Source organism: Prionailurus viverrinus, chromosome A2 (genome assembly GCF_022837055.1).
Source record: "Prionailurus viverrinus isolate Anna chromosome A2, UM_Priviv_1.0, whole genome shotgun sequence".
NCBI classification, from domain to species: domain Eukaryota; kingdom Metazoa; phylum Chordata; class Mammalia; order Carnivora; family Felidae; genus Prionailurus; species Prionailurus viverrinus.
The window spans coordinates 91,913,713-91,936,031 of NC_062562.1; the positions used below are offsets into that span (position 1 = coordinate 91,913,713).

The 22,319-nt window shown below is 33.2% G+C and overlaps 1 protein-coding gene and 1 long non-coding RNA gene across 5 annotated transcripts in view; one reads left to right on the forward strand and one right to left on the reverse strand.

The window, feature by feature from the left end:
- Positions 1 to 22,319, forward strand: part of RUNDC3B (RUN domain containing 3B) — a 154,971-nt gene that overhangs the window by 48,119 nt on the left and 84,533 nt on the right. For 2 of the 4 annotated variants that reach the window (XM_047842025.1, XM_047842043.1), the window contains exons 3-5: positions 3,333 to 3,383; positions 9,103 to 9,236; positions 19,824 to 19,909. In XM_047842025.1, coding sequence (XP_047697981.1) covers positions 3,333 to 3,383; positions 9,103 to 9,236; positions 19,824 to 19,909 — 271 coding nt within the window. The remainder of the gene's footprint in view (positions 1 to 3,332; positions 3,384 to 9,102; positions 9,237 to 19,823; positions 19,910 to 22,319) is intronic. The other 2 variants (XM_047842036.1, XM_047842050.1) reach the window with 1 other exon arrangement.
- LOC125156279 (uncharacterized) lies at positions 18,896 to 22,113 on the reverse strand. Its single transcript, XR_007148524.1, has 2 exons — positions 22,001 to 22,113; positions 18,896 to 18,992 (listed from the first exon to the last, which is right to left on the reverse strand). It is a non-coding gene; the product is annotated as an uncharacterized LOC125156279 (long non-coding RNA).

Genomic DNA, 22,319 nt, shown 5'->3' on the forward strand with positions numbered 1-22,319 from the left:
GCAATATTTCCAGTTTGGCCTGATGATTTTTGTGGAATTAGCATAGAGTAACTTACAGTACTTGTAATTATCAAGTTATATTTTGTTTAAGTAATGGAAAGTTGCTGTCTCATTAAATTTTTTAATACATAAATTCAACAGTTTTGATCACTTTTAATGCTCAAATGTTGCTCACGTATTTCTCATTTTTATAGAACAGGGAGGAGATTGCATAGTTTAATGGACTTTAGTTCATTTTTGTAAGGCATCATAATAATTTTATGTTCTACATATTTCTGCATTTCTAATTTCAGGAGTTGTTTGTTCATGTAACTTAATATTTTTATTTTATTAAAATTCTTTTTACATGTCTTTCCTTTAAAGTCACTATGACTCTTAAAATGTAAAATGTTTTCAAAGCTTTGATACTCAGTTTTCAAAAATTATTGAATGAATGAACAAATGGTTTTGTTTCTGATGCACCTACCATCTACCTATAAATGTCATTTAAAAAGAATTTTTTTAATATTTATTTATTTTGAGAGAGAGACAGCATGAGCGGGGTAGGGATGGAGAGAGAGGCACATTTGTTGCCAAAAAATTGAAGAATAAATGTCATATTCATGCGTTAGAATTAAATTCAGCTTATCACCAAGGCAGATTTACTTGTGGTCAGTAATCTTTTCTGTTTGAGGGCCAGTTTCCACATTAATGAAAAGATTATAGTTGCATTTATTTTCAGTTGTTTATGAAAGTTCAGTACTGTTTGGGTTAGCAAATTCTGTTTTCAGTATGATTAAATATTCTTTTATTATATCCATCTCTTAGTAGACTCTTTGGCTGAAATCTCAGAAATTAAGTTAACACCTACTATAACTATGTGTGATATGGTTGTAATGGTGCACTTGAATGAATTTTGGTTTTGAACAAAAACACTTTCTGTTTATTTGGTTTATTTGGTCTTGTGTAAACTTTTTCTAAGGTACTTAATGGTAAAATACTGTTTCACTTTCTCTTAACATTACTATATTTTATAACAAAGGGTTTTATTTTAGCTGCAAATGAGAACGTTTTTTCCAAACAGAACTCCTTGAGCCACTCTGAAATAATGTGATTTGTGGTTCACTTATTTACTTTTTTGGCAACAACTGTGCTAAGAATTTAAATTTTGTATGAAAAATATTCACCCCAGCCACACTAGATATTTATTGCCTGTTTTTTCTTTTCTTTTCTTTTCTTTTCTTTTCTTTTCTTTTCTTTCTTTCATTTCCGAGGCTATCATTGAGAACTCATAACCAACCAGGAAAACCAGTTGACTGATTCTCCTCTATCTGTCAAATCTTGTCTTATGAATAGAGCAGCATGAAATTACAGTGAACAGAAATGGGTCTAGGCAGACTCTCCCTGGGCCTCTTCTTTCTCATCTATAAAATGAAAGCAGTGTTGAAATTTGATTACAGATAATTTGGAATCTAGTGGATGGTTATTTGGTCTGGATGCTTCTGGTTGTTTATAACTGACCTAGAGTGAGATATTATATTATGATTAAAGCAGTTAAGTCCTACAAATAAGTGAAAGCATTTTAGCTTTAAAAAAATTGTTTTTAATGTTTTATTTATTTTTGAGAGAGAGAGAGAGTGTGAGTGGGGTAGGGACAGAGAGAGAGGGAGACACAGAATCTGAAGCAGGCTCCAGGCTCTGAGCTGTCAGCACAGCCCAACATGGGGCTTGAACCCATGGACCGTGAGATCATGACCTGAGCCAAAGTAGGACGTTTAACCAACTTAGCCACCCAGGCTCCCCAGCATTTTAACTTGTTAAATTTTCGCGTGATATTTTACAGCCAAAATAAAAACTTTACATAATGAGGACATAAAGGCTAACATACTAACAGCTTTAAAAAAAACCTAATCTATAAATTGTGATTTATAGTAGAGTTAGTAACTATTGCTTACTTCATACCAGGGGTTAAGTCATGACATAAATCTGGACATGATACACCTTATTTGATACATTTTTTGAAGTAAAATTTCTTTAAGATTTTCATAGAAATTGTTTTTACATTGATAACTTTTTTGATTATGTTAATAACTACAAATAATACACATAACTTATTTTTAGGGCAAAGATAATAATTGTGGTTTAAACATTAAGAATTGGTATTCTTAATATTTGCAATGAAAAGCATTCTATTCTGACTTACATTTCAATGCTGAGACATTTTCATTTTTCTGGTAGTTGTAGTAACAACATGATGTTGTAAACATCATGTTTCAACTAGGGTACCAAATTATAATTCCTTTTGGATATGTGTTTCCAAATTTAATGTTGGTTAAAAATGTTATACATTGAGGTAGGATAGAGAGTGAGTGGTTAACACATAGATGTAGCCAATAGCACAAACTATATATGTCTTCTAACTTTTATTTTCATACATTACTGACTGTGCAGTTGATTTTGTTTGGTTTCGTAAAAGGTATAAATATTTGGTAAGGTATATGGGACCATGTCCTGTTGGAGATTTCAGTGTTTGGTTATGAGAGACGAAAAGATCATTTTGGGGGACTGCGACTAGAAATTTGGCTTTGAAATTTTCCTGTATAATTATACTAGGAATTTTCAAACAACATAGCAACAATTTACAGTACTTTTCCACATGGTGGTTGTTAAACAATAATTGGAAGATGTAGAAGACGTATTTTGCATGAACCAGGCATTTAGTTAACATTCCTTAAACTGAACAACTCTCTACTTGATCTCTAAGTGGTGTTCTCATAATTCACAAAAGAAAAAAAAAAAAAACATACTAACTATTCTTAGGCCAAAAAAGCAAGAGAGCTGATCTTTAAAATAAGTTTGCTTATAACTTTTACAAAAGTTACCAGGTAGAAAGTATATATATTTTTACAGTTGAAAATGTTATAAGCTGTATAGTTTAATATTAATAGTTTAATAGTAGTTAGTTTTCCTAACCAATCTTATAAATTCTGAGGTGCAAAGGTAGCGGATTCATTCACGCTTTTGCTCTTTTTGCCCTGTCAACATCGGCGTATCAATTTTGGGAAGAATGATGGCCCTGACACAAACAGGGAACCCATTTCTGTGACTTGCAAATACCTTCCCTTCTCCAGTAGAACAGGATACAAGGGACCAGCTTGATTTACGTGCTAGGTGTATCTCATATTCATCTTAACTGAGTTTATTTTATTTATTAGGTAAAACTAGTGTTTACTGCATCGAGATAATGTGTAGCCATCTTATTTGGGCTATTCACTTTGCAATTGTAAACTTGATAGCAGGTTTCTTAAATATCTGTGTGTTGTTGTTGTTGTTGTTGTTTATTTTTTTTAAAGAGATATCCCAAAGTTGCAGATGGCTGGCTCATCTCCAAATACCTCTTCAAGGTACTCTATGCTGGTGATGTCTCCCGCCACTGAGCTGCGCGGGAGCATGGAATTGACTTACTGGGGAGGGCTGTATCAGTTAAGTGATCTTTTTTAGTACATTGCATGGGTTTTGCAAAGCTTTATTTTTTTGTTTTGGTTAATCCAGAGAGCACAAATATGCTTATGCTAATTTTTAAATTAATATCTTGATGTAAACCCACTCAATATAATTATTTACTTTCCTTCCTTTCTCAGTGACCCCCTCCACATTTCTCTATGTTCCATGGTTTTAATGACTTTTATTAATTACATCTATCAGTGTAATTTACATTTTATTATAACTCTTAATGATATAATTATTAGTTATTTCTTCGTTTTTGTAACTGCTGTGTAATAATATTTGTATTACATGCTAACTGGGGGCTTAGGGAAGCTGTGTGATTTTAACAGTCACTCAATGAAACATACATGGGCAGTATCAATAACTTCTTTGCCATTCTTGAACCATTAGTGGGAATATATTTCTTAGTTTCCTTTCTCCCAGGTAGAATGCATGCTTTTATTCACTTATTCAAAACTTTTTAATTGAGTTCCTGCTGTCTGCAAAAACACTGCTGGGCTCTGTACTTATGACCTAGCCTTTTGTTATATTTTTTAATTAGAAAAGAAATATATAGTCATTCTTTCTAAGGATTATAATTAAGACAAAAGATAGAAAGTAGAAAACAAATGTCTTCTTATTAACCCTCATTTCCACAAGTAATCATTTTAAACAGTTTCGTTTGTTTCATGTTCTCTACATATAGCCTTAATCACTACTGAAACAAATTATGCTTGATTTCTTTGGGGCTGCACATTGATGTACTGCTCTCTTTATGGATTTCAGCCTTCAGTATTCTAATTCAATCTGCCAGTAGTCTAAGCCTTATGTTAAAACACTGGTAGAAGGAAAAAACAAAACCTTTGTACTCTACTCAGAAAGATGGTAAAATTACTGGGATAAAAAGCTTATTAAGTCAAATTCAATTTTTGGATTTTTGGTGAACCTGGTCATCTTAAATTTTGTGGAAGGTTAAGAATGGACTCAGTTTTACAGTATAGATACATATTATTGGTATTTGTGGTAAACTCCTTACCACTGAATAAGACATTGTCAGTAACAAAGAATAATAATCATATTTTGTAAACTATGATTCATAGTTGCTAAGTGACTTACTTGAGATGCCCTGTAAGTAACATACAGCATTAGCAATATAAGTACAACTGAGTATCCAATCTAGATTTACTCTTCTTAAGATTCAACTTAATATGTAATTAAAGTATTTTTAAAGTGTTTAAATTTGATTCCTCTTTTTAGAATATATGACCTTTTACCTAGAAAATTAATTATCATTGCCATTATTTCACTTTCAGAGCTGAGTGATCTAATAAATATGAACCTCAAATAATAATATACTTTTTTTTAAAGGAAAAGATTCTTTTTGCAGAAATGGGAATTTTCTCTGTTTAGCAAAACTATAATAGAAAATATTAAACTGAGTTTTATAAATTAGCAGTAAGAAATTGAGGATTGCTGTTACAAAATTTAAAGTGAAAAGTTAAAGTTGTATATCTAAATACTAATATATTGGCAACAATCAGTCTACAAGTGACTATTTTCCTTTAAGTGTCTGAAAACTTTCAGAGTGGTCAATTAAAATTTGATGGGACTGTATTTTATTGCTTGTCTAGTTGAATGACAGTTCCAAGGTGGTAGTCTTTGATATTGTCATTGATGTGATGTATTGTAACACTAACAAGACTTAAATTTGTGGGACCAGTTTTTCATTTGCTCTTTACATAGATAAGCACTAATACAAAGGCTGGAGAAAGGAAGTCACTTAACAGATTCATTTATATTTTGTATTATCAAAAGATAATGTGTAATTAGCCACTACTTAGTAGAGAACCACTTTAGAAAATTTAGTCCTTGTTCTCAGAAGGTCTCATTCTGGATGTGAACTAAGATATAAGCAAAACACAAATATATTGCATGATATGAACAGACATCTAACTTAAGTAATACAGAAGAGTAATTTTATTTTATTTTTAAAATTTTTTAGAAGAGTAATTTTAGAATAACATTGGACCCGAGAGATCACAGGCCATTGTTAGGTGCTGAAAATAATGCTGTTTGGTGGGAAGGATACCACATAGTTGGTTAGTAGCACATTATCTTTTAGTCTAGCTAACTTTTCACTCTTTCTTTCTTTCTTTGCCTTAAAATGATGGAATGCTGATAAGTTTGGGAAAGTTTGTTAACTTTGTCATTGCTAAAAGTTAACTTCTAGGAAAACATAACTGAAAGCATATTATACACTTATCAAGGGCTTTAAAAATAATTGTTAGTGACAGTGTATTTCTTCTCCAGAATAAAATTTCTTCAAGATATAAACTAGTTGTTTTCTTGAAGTGTGATTTGCTTTTATGGTTATTTTTATGGAAATGAAAGTATTTGAGGAGTGATTGTTTATTCAATAGTTATTTTTGAAGGCGTGATCAATCCACTTGTAGCTTTGTTTTTGATTTTTCTGTTGAATAGTGATTACAGACTAATACTCTCAGTACATCTTTTGCAATTAATCTGTGTTTAAAAGTTGTCTTCAAATAATAATATTTCAAGTGACCAGTTGAACACTTCCATTATTTTCAATTAAATGTAACCTTTTAATAGATGCAGAATTTAACTATTTAAATAAAATTCTAGGATATACAATTTACACGAGAGTTTGTTTGGAGGCTCTAACAAGGGAATGCACCTTCTCTTATTCAAAACAGATTCTTTTGAATGTGAAAAATTCAGTGTCTTGAATTCAGAACTTGACTTTGGACATGATGCACACGGAAGAGGAAGGAAGGCAGAATCAAGCCAAGTTATCCTTACATCTAGTTTGCGGAGTAGATAAAAGTATTGTGGAGATAACTACAGGTTATTTTTTTAAGGCCCTGCAAATCATGATGATATGTCATTCTGTTAATTGTTTAGTCTCTTGGTTTGTAATCTGGGAAATCTTGCCATGGTCTCTTGGGTGAGAGTCTTATAGATAACACATCTTACCCATACCTGGAGTCCCACAGATTTAGTGCCCATTCCTTCTGTTTAACCTTAGCCTAGATTTTGCTTTTTGATATCTTGGTTTCCTCTCCTCCAAAATGGGGCTTTGTTCTATTGTTTTGGGATTTTTTGACAGCTTTATTTTAAAACGTCTTAAGTTATTTTCTTTAGCCATGTCAAACTCATGAGAAGATTTAAAATAAAGTTGACAGAGAAAGCTTGTAATATTCCCTTTCTTTAATATCTCCTCATTTTGGAAGTCTGGCAACCATACCTCTCATCTTAAATTATGGAATGATCCTACTTAGTAGAAGCCAAAGAAAATTAATTGAGAATAGAGACATATTGGGGAGGTGAATATAAAATGGTTGATATGTGAAAAGGCTGAATTAGGGAGCAAATTTTAAGGACTTTCCTAGATTCTGAGCAAGTAATGGGAAAAATTTAATTTTGCATCTCATTCCCACTTCGTTGACACTACAGGGGAGCTTGGGTTCTTTAACTATTTGTATGATAATAACAGTAACTGTAGTAATAATTGTTAACATCTGTACCAGGCTGTCTACTAATTGCCTCCCACAGATTATCTCATTGAATCCATATTAACAGTGTTATCATGTAGGTACTACCATTATTGTTAACTTATAGATGAAACCCAATTTACAGAGTGAAGTTAACTTATTAACTAGAAAGTGATCTAATTCAGATCCCTCCCAACTCAAAAGCATATATTCTTAACCAGTAGGCATCTTACCTCCTCTCCAAATGGCTAACAAATTGATGTTGTCCCAAAGACAAAGTATATTGAGATACTGTACCAGGAATTTTTTTTTAACCCACAGAACAGAGGGGGCAAAGGAAAGTGGTAGGGAGAGATTAGAGAGGAAGACAGGAAATTTTAAGTATTCCTATAGATTTCTGTTTGTAGGTAGTAAGCTTTGATTTTTAAGGAGATATTGAGTTATAGAAATAGTTATGTAAAGATTTGTAGATGCTTTTGTGTTTTTATTTATATAGATAAAGGTGTGTTTGTCCAGAATGTTTGACATTTGTAATCTAGCATGCAGATGCCTTCTCAGATTGTCTGTGAACTGTCACTATAAAAAGATATGCAGAATTTTAAAAATCGAATTTTTATATGCAATTAAGATGATCTCTTTTGTGTTGATTCACCAGTTGATTTGTTTAACAAATATTTTCTGAATGCCTACTGTGAACCAAGCATGTGTCAGATGTTAGAGATTGATTTAAAGACAGATAAGACAGTCCTTGCCTTACTGATTTTACCCCCTAATATGTAAGATAATCAAGTAAACATTTATAAGGATAAATAAGCACAGAGTGCTGTGTCAGCACATAGGAAGGTGTTGATCCACTGTAGAGATCATATATCGGGTGCAAGAAGAAAAGAACTTTAAAATGTCCAGAATAATGAATACAAGTTTCCTATCATGATATGTACAATTTCTATTGGTTAATTAACCGTAAGTAAATTATTAGAAATAGCAAGGTGATCTTTTTAAAAAATACCTATGCCTGGGCCTGCCCTTAAAGGTTTTGATTATTTACCTTGGGGTGGAGCCCATGCATGTATATTTTTTAAAAAGCAGCCCAGTTACTGTTTCGAGCTCCTGTGGTTGGAAACCACTGAAGTATCATTTGAGACAGTTCTCCTAAGACAGTGCTTGCCGACAAGAACGCTTTTGATGTTGCTAGAGAGAAACTATTACTGGGGAAAGGAAGATTTGAGATAGATAGATAGATAGATAGATAGATAGATAGATAGATAAAGGAAGCACAGATTTAAGATGCTTCTACATTAAGATTAAACAACTTCCTTAGGTAAGACTAATCATTCCAGAAAAACTAAAGAAAGTATTAAGATGTCTCTTACATTCTGCTTAAAAATGCTCAGAATACAAAATGGCTCCCACAGATCCACCACTGAAGAGTCCCACATAGAAATAGTAATACTAATGGGAGATAACACAAAAGAACATTTGTTTGTGAACAGACCCATAATTACCCAAATCTGAAAAAAATTATAATGGTAAATGCCTGAATGAATTTTGATGGTTTGCCAACTAGAAGAGAGCAGATGAATGACAGAGGGAAACTTGATGGCTTTTTAGATGGGAACGATTGGGCAGATAATGAATGATCAGTGAATGCAGGATTCTAATTCATCATGTTACTTAGAGGGTAGACCACACATTGTTTTATTTCTTTGAAGTTTCCTTGTGAAGAGGAGGAAAGGGGTTGTGTTATTATTTTTTCTGTTTCTCTATGTAGAGAAAGGTTTAGAATGCAACCGGTGACATGTGAATTAATGGTTAACTAGAACCATAAGGAGGGTTTTCTGGGTGCTATCTACCAGGTGGTTAGTCTCTAGTCCCTTTTTCTTTGATTTGTTTGGTTTTATTGTTGAGAAAACTATGATCCAAATCCATTAAATAAATTGCCTAAAGTAGCACAACTAATTAAAAGTAGAGCAGGACTAGATTTAAGGCTTTTGGCCAATGAGATCATTACCCTTTTCACTATAGTACATATGCTGTCTTTATTTTTTAGAATTTTATTCTTGCATTTTGAATTTTCTAGTCTAGTTTTCTTTTATTTTGTATTACAATTTGTCTTCTGAAGGTCAAGTAACCTGGTTTGGTTATGAAAGTCCTCGTAGCTTCTGGGACTATATCAGAGTGGCTTGCCGGAAGGTTTCACAGAATTGTATCTGCAGCATTGAAAATATGGAAAATGTCAGTTCCTCTAGAGCTAAGGTAAGAAATAAATAATAATATGCAATGTATATAATCTAATCCTAAACAGTTTTGACCCAAATAGAAAATTCTGAGCTCTTTGCTATGTAATTTTTTTTTCTTTGTTGGGATTAAGCACTTGACAAAGTTTAACATCTTTTGTAGGCTTGTTTCCATTTCTTTTAATTGCATGTAGTTATTTTAGAATGCTGTTGAGTCTTCACTGTGGCCTTCGGAATAGCAAAAGGATTTGTAGTTAGTCAGTATGAATTATTTTTTTTTTTGAGAAGCACAATAAAATATTTCCTATTCTGTGAGGTTTGTACATTTCTTGAATTACCTAACCCAGTGGCCCTCAGTGTCCTGAAGAACCCTGGAGGTCCATAATGTCAAAACTATTTTCATATAGTACCAGGGTGTTATTTGGTTTTTGCACTATGTTGGCACTTGCACTGCTGATACAGAAGCTATGGTGGCAGAATTAGTTCTTTAGTATGAATTAGGGCAGTGGCATTAAACTGTACTAGTAATCATTGTGTTCTTCCTACTGCATTCAGTCTTAAAAACAAAACAAAACAAAAAAAACCTGTTTCACATGAGAATATCCACGATGGTGCAGTAAGCATTATTAATTTTATTAAAATTCAGCCATTGAATGCCTGTCTTTTTAATATCCTGAGTAATAAAATGGAAAGTACACATAAAGCTTTATAGCATATTAAAATATGATGGTTGTTTCAAGGAAAAGTATTCATGTAGCCATTCGAATTTGTGAGCTGAATTAGACACTTGTGTCATGTAATACTATTTTTACTTAAACGCATAGAAAGTATAGTTTTTTAGATTTAGGCATTTGGTAGAATTTTCTTGAATAAAAATGAACAAAGTAAGCCTTATAATTCAAGGGAAACAGCTGACAGCATTTGTTGCCAATGGTAAAATCAAAACTTTGAAGTAAAAATTAGAATCTTGAAAAACTTGTATTTACCATCTTAAGACCAACAATTTCCTTGAACTTAGACTTTTCTGATAACAATGATGTTGAAATTAGAAATGCATTTTTTAACTTGTTTAATGAGATGTGTTAGCATTTGGTAAACCTGCAAACCTCATACTTTCCAAATGATCATTGCATGGAATTAAAAAATCATGCATGGGTAAAAGATCCATTTTATCCAGTGGGTTTAATGTAATACAGTATGAAGAGTTCATTGATACGGTTATAGATTCCATGTTGCTGTTAGCCTTTAAGGAATTCTCAGTTATTGAATTTTAATGTAGAATCAAAGAAGAATGTCCACAATTATCTAAAAAGGCTATAAAAGGTGTCCTTTTGCAACTGTGTATCTAGTGAGGCTAGATTATATTGCCTTCATATGCTTCAGCCAAAACAACACCTTAGATTGAATGCAGCAGCAGATACCTAGTTCACGTTTATTAAGCCATACATTAAAAAGATTTGAGGGGAGCCTGGGTTTCTCAGTCAGTTGGACGACCGACTTTGGCTCAGGTCATGATCTCGCAGTTCCTGAGTTCAAGGACCACATCGGGCTCTGTGCATGATCTTGTGGTCGGTGAGTTTGAGACCCACATCAGGCTCTGTGCTGACAGCTCGGAGCCTAGAGCCTGCTTTGGATTCTCTATCCCCCTCTCTCTCTGCCCCTCTCCCACTTGTGCTGTCTCTCTCTTCCTCAAAAATAAATAAACATTAAAAAAAATTAAAAAAAAAAGATTTGAAAAAATATAAAACAGACCTACTTTCCTCACTAATATTTTTGTTTAGGAAAAGAGAGTTATTTTTAATAAAAGATGTTATTTACATTAACATTTAATGGGTGTATATGTATATAATCTAATTTTAGAATTTTATATATTTTTTATCTAATATTTTAGAAGTTTTCAGTTTTAACTTGTAATACAGTAAATAGCAATAGATATAATCTATATAAAAGCACTTTGGAGTCCTCAATATTTTTAAGATTATAATAGGTCTGAGTTGCTGATATAACCTATATCAGCTTTAGTTTAGGAGTTTTGTTTTTTTTTACTGGATCATCATACTAGCTTTCCTTACTATTTTTGACACTTAAGAGTTACAGCATCAAACCCGGGTAGAAAATAAAGATTGAAAACAGATACATACAATTGTAAGATCAAGACATAATTCAGTTCAATTCATTATTTCATAGTTACAAACTTATAAATTACAAGTCTCTTTAATAAATGAAAATAGTATAGCAATCATATTTCAGAAGTATAGTTTCCAAGTTTATTGTTCCTGCATCTGTTTTTATTTAGCGTATTTTTTCTTCTGGAAAATTATTAGTTAGCAAAATTGATAAAGATATATTAAAGTTAAACATTTTGTAATACATAAACTGAATGTTTTTTAAAATGAGATTTATAATATTTAAGTGACATAATTAGAAAGATAGTTAAATATTTTTAAATTATACTATATAAGTATTTTTGGATAAAGTTGATAGCTGTGATTTTTGGCGCCTTTTGAAAACTAGGGCTGTAGATTGCATTTTGTGAAACCACTGCTGCCTCCTTCACTGCCGCCAGTCTGAGCAATGGTTAACTTTCTGTTTCATTGTCTTTGAACTTTATTAGTTTGAATCAGTTTTCTTCCCTGTGTCACACATTTTTTAAGCCAATAAATGTCTTCATTTTTAAGTCAATTATAGCTAGATTATTGAAAATGTTTTTTCTTATAGATGTTTAAAACTTGTTTTTTATTTTAATGACTTTCTTCTTAGCTATAATATTGTGTTAGTAGTCCCTTTAGCTTCTGTTTTCTCAAACTATTGAATTTATGCATTTATTTACATTTGAATTATCTGATTGACTACAGGTTTAGAAAATGTACAATCTGAATTCTCCTTTGCATCTTAGTTGAGTTTATATCAGGTTTCCTTTCATGTTTTCTTTATGGTTTAAGAATCATATTGGGGGCTCCTGGGTGGCTCAGTTGGTTGAACATCTGACTCTTGGTTTTGGCTCAGGCCATGATCCCAGGGCTGTGGGATCAAGCCCTGTGTGGGACTCTGTGGTGAGCTTTGAGCCTTCTTAAGATTCTCTCTGTCTTGCCCTCTGGCCCTCTCTCCTGCTTGCACTTGCTTGCTCTCCAGAAAAAAAAATTTTTTTTTAATATTTTTAAAATTAAAAAAAATCTTTTCTTCTGTAGGTTAAGATTAAAAGGCAAGATGTAATTTGAATGAATGAAGTGTATAAAAATAGTGTCCCAGGTGTTATGTAAACTTTATTTTCTTATTTTCAAATTAAAAGTAGGAGCAATTGATAATAAGTGTATTCTAAACCCCTTCAGTATAGGAGAGAATATATTTATAGAACTAGCATATACCAAAATACAAAAGGTAATTGTGAAGTTAACACACATTAGATATGTAGCATTTGGACTTGGGTGTAACACATAAATGCAAAACCCAGCTGACTACCTCTCTTAATGAGACTCTTGGGAATAGGCCCTGCACAGCAAGGTGCTGCCCATCAGAGAGAGTTAATATTTATTCTGTAAAAAACCAGTGTTGAATATCCCTGCATAATAATCAGGTTCCAAAATCTGGCATTTATATCTTTGTTTGCTCAGGCCTCAAATAGATTCCATTTACTGGGGAAAGAAAGATCAGTGATTTGCCTGGTTATGCTGGGGAAAGTCTACAAGCAAATATTACTTCTGTCTTTATTCATTGTGGTGGGAAGAACAAAGTATTTAATCTACTTATTAAATCACACGTGCTAATGCCAACTGTCAGGATTGAAGGATTAAGCAAATGCCTTAGATGGCTGGTTTATTGAGACTTTGAGCTGCTTTCAGGAGTAACTACTAGCCTATACAGCACTCACATCCAGTTTTGACATTTGTGAAAACTTATCAGAACCACAGCATCAAATTTACCTGCTAAACAATGTGCAACTCAGTACACCTGGGACCAAGCAGATCTTCATTTTTGAATTCTATATAAGAAGCAGAATAACTTTGATTACACCTTTAGGGTTATGTGGATGACATACTAAGCACTGGAAGACAAGATACCTTACAGAACAATGACTAATTCAGTATGGAAACTTTCTTTAACTTTAGTTGCATTGATTTTAATCAGGATTGTCTGTGTCCTACAACTACTGTACAACTCAGATTCACATCGTAGAAACTTGCCACCATGGGAGATCTGATACTTGGTCACTCTGAGCTGAGATCTGTGAAATGCTGACAGTCCCTTTCTTTGCTCAGTCTTTGTCCAGCTGAACCTATTTGCCAGGGCTTAAAGAAAGCCTAACAGTGGAATACAGTATTTGAATTAAACATCATTTCTGTAATCTTTACATCTCAGGTGTATCAGCAGCTCTTCTTTCTACAATACGCAGAGGTTCTGGGAATGGGATTTCTGTATATGGGATTTCTTATTTAAGTTTCAGACTAGAATTAGCACGCTTAGAAAACTAACTTCATCGCAAAGGGCATTTATTTTACTCTATTCTGAACACACCCATCTTTCCCATCTGCTGTTGGACTGATTACTTATCAGCATAATAGGTGATTTCTGACAGAAATTCCCTAAATGGATCCTTAGTTACCACAGTTACTGATCTTACATGTATTTCCATTGGATTTTCTTAGTATTCCAACTGATTTCAAGCTCAAGAAATTATTTTCCTCCTTCTGTTTTTGTTGTTGTGTGAGGCAACAGCAATTCCAGCATATGAGCTCTGTACTGTTCTTGAGTTCTTCTTGCCTTCCTGCCTATCTTATGTAGTTTTCTTTTTCTTTGTTTTTAATGGTTATTTTTTTTTTAAGTTTATTTTGAGAGAGAAAGAGAGCAAGCGTGGGGGAGGGGAAGAGAGAGAGGGAGAGAGAATCTCAAGCAGGTTCTACACTGTCAGCGCACAGCCCAAGGCAGGGCTCAAACTCATGAACCATGAGATCATGACCTGAGCCAAAATGAACAGTCAGATGCTCACCTGACTAAGGCATCCAGGTGCCCCTCTTTTTCTTTGTTTTTAAGAACAGTTCTTGTTTGTGGCTAAGTTAAGCTTTCCTGGTTTGTGGTTGCTTACTCTGTACATTTCTTTGGTTCTTGAGTTTAACATATTGGACCAATTTCTAATATGCTGGCCATACCAGCCATTCATATATTCATGCATTCTTTCATCTGATACATTTTTGAGCACCTATACTATGTCAGAACTGTGAATGCAGTCCTTAACACATTTCTAGGACAGAAATCCCCAATCCTTCCTGGTCTTTTTTGGTCTCATCCTCTTGTATACGTTTTCCTTTATTCAGAAGCTGACTTTATCACTGCTCTTTCTTAGAGGTAGGTTAGCCAAATTTTCTACCGAAAGAGGTAGGGACAGTGGGGCTATTAATCACAGATACACTAGAGTTATCAAATACTAGAACTTTACAGTAAGATAGATTTGTGAAGACATGATTTTTATAATCATTTTCTATTACTAACAAGTCTGTCTCCTCTTGTCCCTTAAACCACCGCTTGACATTTCCTATTCCTAATTCTTTATTTTGATGGCTGCAAACCTGGAAGAATGGCAGACATACTTGGGGAGCTTTAAAAATAAAAAAACGGTTTCCTAGGCAGAAACCAGAAATACTCTGATTCTGCCCATTTGTTTTACATTCTTTCCATTTTAAATACTAAGTTCATATGAATCTTTATGAAAGACCATTTTCCTCACATCATTCCTTTTCCCCACTTGTCACTGGTACCTCTAATGCCTACTGGCAATGAGCAAGTTACTTACCTACTTTAGTTTTATCCATTTATTCAACAAGTATATATTGACTGTCTACTGTGTGCTAGAAACTGTTAATAAATATTGAGGATACAGTGGCATTGGTGAAAAGATGGCAGAGAACAAATGTTGTGTAATGTTTCAGTAATTATAACAAATCAGGGTATATATAATATAATCTCAGGGGCCTTAAAAAAATGAAACAGGTTAAGTTAGAAAGTGATCAGAGTGGTGGAAGAAAGGACACTCTTTTAGATAGGTTGGATAGGGAAGGCTTGTGTGGTGCAACAACATTTGAGCCAGGATGTGAATTACAGAAAGAAATGTGCTGTTCAAATGGTAAGCAGAGGAAGCAGAGTATGTTAAGAGTTTAGATATTACTCTGAATGCAATGGGGAGCTACTTGAGGGTTTCTTTCTTTTAATTTTTTTAAATAATAGAGTATTGTTATGTAGTTTGCATTTCAAAAAGATCAACTGAGTGCAGTATGGAGAATGCACATGGAGGGAGAGAGTCATAGTAGAAGGATATAACTGAAGTAAAACAAAAAAAAAAGATCCTGGAGGTGAGAAATGAACCAGTTTCTGCTTCTGGTGATGACAGAGTAGCTTGTATCAGAGCATCCCTTCTGCCAACAACTGTAGAGTTTGGATAAAATACACAAAACAATAAATTTAAGACATAAGAGAACAGACAAGGCATGAGGACTTAAGTGGCCACAATACTAGAGAGAAGGATCGTACATGAGGTGTGAGCCCTACTTTCATCTTGGCTGTTAGCCTAAGGACATTTGTCTGTTCACATCATTGATACAGAGTCAATCAGAGAGTGCTGGGAATTCTTTTAGTTTCTCTAGGCTAGAGAAACAGAAGGTGGAACTTGGACCTGCCACTGAAACCAGGACTTTATTGAGATAGCTGCAGACAGATGTGTCTGAAGTTATACATGCAGTTTTCCTGTGAGGTGTTTGCCAACTTTTAGCTACTTGAAGCATAGAGCAAAAGTCTCATAAACCAGGCTGAAAGTTGCAGGTAGGAAGCTAAAAAAGCTGATTATAAAGATTTCACAGTTTTGGTCTGGAGATAAAGAGGTTAGAGTTTAAGGTCAAACAAGTTGGAGGGGCCTTGTAAAATACTGTAGACTTTTATTTGTGACCCCAGAAAGATTCCACCTTGGGAGTAAGAGATATTCAGACAAAGACCAGCCCAAAAAAGTCCTACAATTGGTGCCCTTAAACAGTGAAAAGTGATGTTTAAGTACACTCCCTTCCTACCTGAGCAAAAATAAATCTACTCCAGAGAAAGGTAGCGTTAGTGCAGCTACAAACTTTTATATACAGTGTCCAGTATTCAATCAAAAACCGCTCACTATGCATATCAGGAAACAAGATCTAATGACCAAAACTAAGAAATAAAAAAAGGTAATTGAAACAGATCTATTGGAGATGCAGATAGTAGACTTTTAAGTAATTGTAGTAGAAAATATTAATAAGGATTAGTAGTACCAGAGAACTGAAGTATGTAAGAATGTATAAATATTCATTCAAAATATTCATTTAAACCAAACACATACAGAACTTATCCAAAAATTGATCATATGCTGAGTTATAATTCATTTCATTGAATTTCAGATTGAAATCATCTCAAATGTGTTCTCTGATCACAGTGGAATAAACCTATAATTAATAACAAAAATATAACTAGAAAATGCTTATGTGAGTAAAAATTGAGAAGGACTTCTAAATAAGTCACGGATGAAAGAAGTTAAAATTAAAATGGAAAAATAAATGGAAAGTAGTGATAATGAAAATATAACATGTAAAATTTGTGCTTAGAGAAAAAAAGACTTAGGTAGGCTCATGTATTAAAAAAAATAAAGGCTGAAAGTCATTGATGAAGGTTTTCATCTCAAGAAGCTATTTAAGAAAAGTAATACATCCAAAAAGAAGGAAAGAAATAAAGGGAAAAAAAATCAATTAAATTGAAAAAATATATACAATAGAAAAAGCTCAACAAAACTAAAAGGTGGTGGTTTTAAAAAGATTAATACAATTGGTAAGCTTCTAACAAGACTATTCATACAGAGAAAAAGATTATAAATTACCAGTATCAGAAATAGGCCAACCAACCCCATAGGCCGTATAGGCATTAAAAATCCTAAAAGGATATTATGAATAATTCATACCTATAAATTTTATTTTTTTAAGGTTTATTTATTTATTCCAAGGTGGGGAGAGGCAGAGAGGGAGGGAGAGAATCCCAAGTAGGGTCTGCACTGTCTGCACAGAAACTGACGCAGGGCTCAAGCTCACAAACCACAAGATCTTGACCTGACCTGAAATCAAGAGTAGCACACTTAACCAAGTCACCATACCTAGGAATTTTAAAATTTAGATGAAATGGACAAATTCTTTGAAAAAAATTATAAAACTAACTTAAAAAGGAAGAAAACATCTGAATATTTTGGTACCCACTAAAGAAGTAGAATCTATAAAGTCTTTCCCTTGCAAGCCCAATTTTTAGTTGAGTTATTCTTATAGATTTGTAAGAATTATTTGTATTTTATAAATGAGAGCTTTTTGTCATATGTATATAATGCAGATATCTTTGCCTACTCTGTAATTTGTTTTTTTACTCTCTTAAATGATTATAGGTTATCCCCTGAAACAGGAGGGAAGGTAGAGTATATAGACCGTATAGATTTTAGTTCAGTTAGGTTGGTTGGTTTGGTGGTGAGATGTTTCCTGTCTTCTCAATGTGTCTGTTTTTTGTTTCCTCATAAAGTAGGGCTAGTATTGTAACTCACACAATTCTTGAGAAGATTAAGTATTTTAATGTATATAAATATCTTAATGTATCTTAAGCCAGAGCTAAGCATATATTAATTAAGCCAAGCTGTAAGGCTTTCCCACTTTATGGCCCCAACAACTTTTATAAGTCTATTTATCTCCTGTTCTAGTAAAAGTTCTTTTGTTGAAAGAAAAGAAACTTAAAATTAGCACAGTGTATTATCACAATATAATAGAGAATTCCACAAACATACAAGGACAGGAAATTAGGTGCAGGCCAGTTTTGCATGAATTGAAATTAATAAATCAGGAAGCAGGGCTTTCCCCACATTTCTTATCTAGCAATAGCACAGTCTCCTGTGTCTAACTTTCTCTGGCGAGCAACTCTCCCACCTTCTGCTCTGGTGAAATCATAGCCTTTTGATTCAAACCACCACTACCAGTCTCTGTGTCTTTCAAAGGAAATTTCAGGAGAGAAACTTGAGACTGCTGACCAATGGCTTGCTTCTTCCTTCCTTTTGTTCTGATCAACCACTGCTATTTGTAGGTTCCCCAAGGCTTACTCAGCAGGAAAAATGGACTGAGCCCTGGGCAAACTAAAAGGGGTTTTGAGTTTGATGAACAAATTGACTGCCCTGCTAATCACATTCATATCGTTCCTTTTTTTCACAATACTGCTGCTTCTAGTTTGTCAGGTTTTACCACTGTCTAGATTGACTCCTTTTTGATTTTTCCTATCCAGAGGTTTGGTGAATTCACTAGAGGTATAGACATTTCTAAAGAATGTTGTGTGTGTTTTTTGTTTTTTGTTTTTTTCTGGGCACCTGGGTGGCTCAGTTGGTTAAGCATCAGATTCCATTTTGGCTCAGGTCATGATCTCAGGGTTCGTGAGTGAGTTCAGATCATATGGTTTGTGAGTTGGGCCCTGTGTCAGGCCTCTGTGTTGACAGTATGGAGCCTTCTTGGATTCTGTGTCCCTCCCCAGCTTGCTCATCCTCCCTCCCTCCCTCCCTCCCTCCCTCCCTCCCTCCCTCTCTCTCTCTCTCAAAAATAAGTAAGTAAACTTTTTTAAAAATGCTTTTTTTCTCCATACCAGGTGATTGACCATCATGTATAATGATTAGCGTCACCTTTATTCTCAACTGCCATTGCATTGTTTTGATTTTCTATCTCATTAATCTTCATAGATTTTCTGGAGATTGGTGGGAGAGCTGCGTGAAAATGAAAGCAATCGAATTAAAAAATTCTCATTACAAATGTGACCTCTTATATTCTTTAATTTTAAACAGAGTCCAGGAGAAATGCTTTGGATTATTAAAAAAAAACAAAAACAAAAACAAAACTGGCTAGTCTCAACTATTGAATGATATTACCCCTTTCAAAAGTAAAATTAAATTATTCACGTTTAGTCAGAATTGTCTGCTTATGTGATTTTCTACTAGAATATATGGTTTTGTGTAACTTTATTGTGAGTTTGTTTTTTCCAGTTAAAATATTTGGTAATAGTTTTAGAATGTTACGGGTACAAACTCAGTAACTCATGATTTGGATGCATGGTACGTAATGAAATTTGGTTCAATATTAGTTATCTAAAACCTCCCTCTGGAAGGATAGGTGGGAAGTTTTCTTAAGTGGTGTGGCAATGGTCATTTAAAAAAAAAAAGAATGGACTCTGCTCTTCATGTTTTATAAGGGGACTCATTTTAATTAGCATGTTAATTTGGGCATTGAAGTAGAGTTACATAAAGTCTCTGACCCGAGTAACTCAATATTAATAGTTACCTCCCTACAGCTAATAGAAAATTAGTATGACATACGGTACCCTATATATTTAGAGAAACAAATGACAAAAAAACAAACTTTATATAATCAAGACCTACCTGTTCTTATCTACTTAAATATTTTTTAGTCTTTATCAAATGTATATTTTGACTGAATTGTTATTTACATATTAAAATGCTTATATTTTTGATGACAGTGGACAAAATATTTTTTTAACCTGTAATTTTTTTTCACATTTGATTCTTTCTTCTTCCTTTTAGGGTAGAGCCTGGATTAGAGTAGCACTCATGGAAAAACATTTATCTGAATACATCTCTACAGCTCTGAGAGACTTCAAAACAACCAGGTTTAAAAGTCTTTTTGATTTTCAAATATATATTTAAAAGAATCACCTAAAGATTAGAAGTAAGATTCATTCCTTTTTTAAGTCCTTAGCTATTTTATTTCCTCTTTTTTTGTACTGCTCAGGTAAATCCACTATCTTCTCAGGAAAATGCCATTTGTCAGCTAACCATGCATCTTCTTGGGTTTATCTTTTCAGGCTTTACATTATACCTAGAGTATCTTCCTGAATCATTTCTATTTCTCACACTTTTAATAGTTGAAGTTCATTCTCTCCACAGGCTTTTCCCTGACCAATTTGAAGAAAAATCTCACCATCAGATTCCTATAGCATTCTTTCTCTTTCTATATTACATTTATTTTATTTCTTTCATTTAATTCATACATATAACTAGTGATTGCTCAGTTGTCTTTTTAAGTCAGGCTAGACTAGTGTTGTTTTTCTTAGGTTGTATACATGTAAGAGATGACATACTGTGCCATGTGACTTTACTTTTTTACAATGATAGAAGAAAAGGTTCATATTAGGACAACAGGTGTTCCTATAAAACTCTGGTCTGCTAATCTCTATGCTTATAACTGTTGTTAAAAAAATGATTTTCTGCATTTCAAAAGTATTTGTAAATGAAAATATTCAGTACCTTAAACATGTACTATTCAATACAGTGGCCACTAACCACATGCCACCATGTAAATTACTGTCAGTTAAGAGTAAATAAAATTACCAAATCGCTTCTTCAGTTGCCATGTCACATTTCAGGTGTTGAGTAGGCATGTGCAGCTAATGACTACCAAACTGGACAGCACATATGTAGAACATTCTATTGGACCACACTGCCTAAATTACCATACATATTACTACCTCATAAATCATATTTCTGAAAGAGAAGAAAAGAGTGACAACTAGAAACCAGTTTTGATAGAGCAATTAGGGCCATATATAAAGAACTCATATATCTGGAATCTTAATTTCCATGTCCTGTTGCAATATTTGGCATTTTGGATTTTGAGAAAATCTGGGCATTTATTATGATACATTTTTGCTTTGTTTTTTTCCCACTTTACTTAGGTATAATTGACATATTTTGAAGTTTAAGGTGTACAACATGTTGATTTGATACACTTATTAGTATCAAATGATTACTGTCATATTACTAACACTTCCATCGTGTCACATAATTGTTTGATATATACTTACTGAATTCTTTTATTGCAGTATGATTCCTTTTATTGCAGTATGATGAACTCTTAGATGTTTGAGATGAACTTTGTGAAATGAAAATTTTGTTACTTCTATTTATTATTTCTAGTAAATAAGTTTAATTATGGAAGATACTAAATATTGAGGATACTAAGGTTTTGAAGATAAAAGTAGTATAAGAATCTCATAGATCAAACCTATAAATCCTAAGTCAATGAAATCAAAATGAAGTTTACACAATAAACATCTCCTGTGCATTTGCAAAGTTGCATTAAAGTTATGCTAGTCTTCTGAATAGAAATTAAAGCATTGATAAACTAAGTTGTTAGTCTTGTTTCTTAGACAAATGAGTGGAGTAGAAATAGTTCTTGAATAGATTATTTTTAGACTGAGTAGTTCAAATATTTAAAGGGAAATGCTTTTTGGCTTGTTCTTAGGTGTTAGCTGTCTTTTTTGATAAAAAGGAAATGATTCAGCTCTAAAAAAGTCCATGAAGTAAAAATACTCTTGTAAAAATATATAAGCACACATTATTGAAACAGAAACATGGCTTAGTAAATGTTTCTACACATATGCAAGCAAATATATGTTTATATAATATACGCACCCATAGTATTTAAGTGCTAATACAATGGCTCTAATTTCCAGAAAAGGAAGGAGGGTGTTATTTCAGAATTCTCGTCTTAGAAGTTAAAAAATGCAGTTGCAAAAAGTCTTCCTTTTTAAAAGCAAAACAAAACTATGCTATTTTTTTTTTTTTTACTGAAGTGAAACCAAAGAAACTTCTTAATTATAAATAAATTTGATTGTGAACCTCTGGCTGAAACATACCTATTTGGAAGATTAGGTTTGTGAAATGCAAGCAAACTATTGGAAAGAATAGTTATACCTTACCTTTTGTCTGGATGCTCCCTGACATAAGTGCTTGTAGAACAATGAGAAATGATCTCTGGTCCTTTAGGAATCTTGAGAGTATCTGAATCAAGTGTTCTTTTCTTGTTCTACTCTTCACAGATAAAGAGTAATGATGTCCTTTAAAATGGTGATGCAAGTGTTTACCCCAGGACAGAAGGAGGAGCTACATGAGCTAAGATAGGCAAGCTTGAGAATAATAATCTGTGAAAATCCAAGGATAAGATTGGGTGAAGAAGTAGGGGAACAGAAATATAGTAAATTATCTTGTAGGAGCACATCACATGGCTCTGTAGTGTTA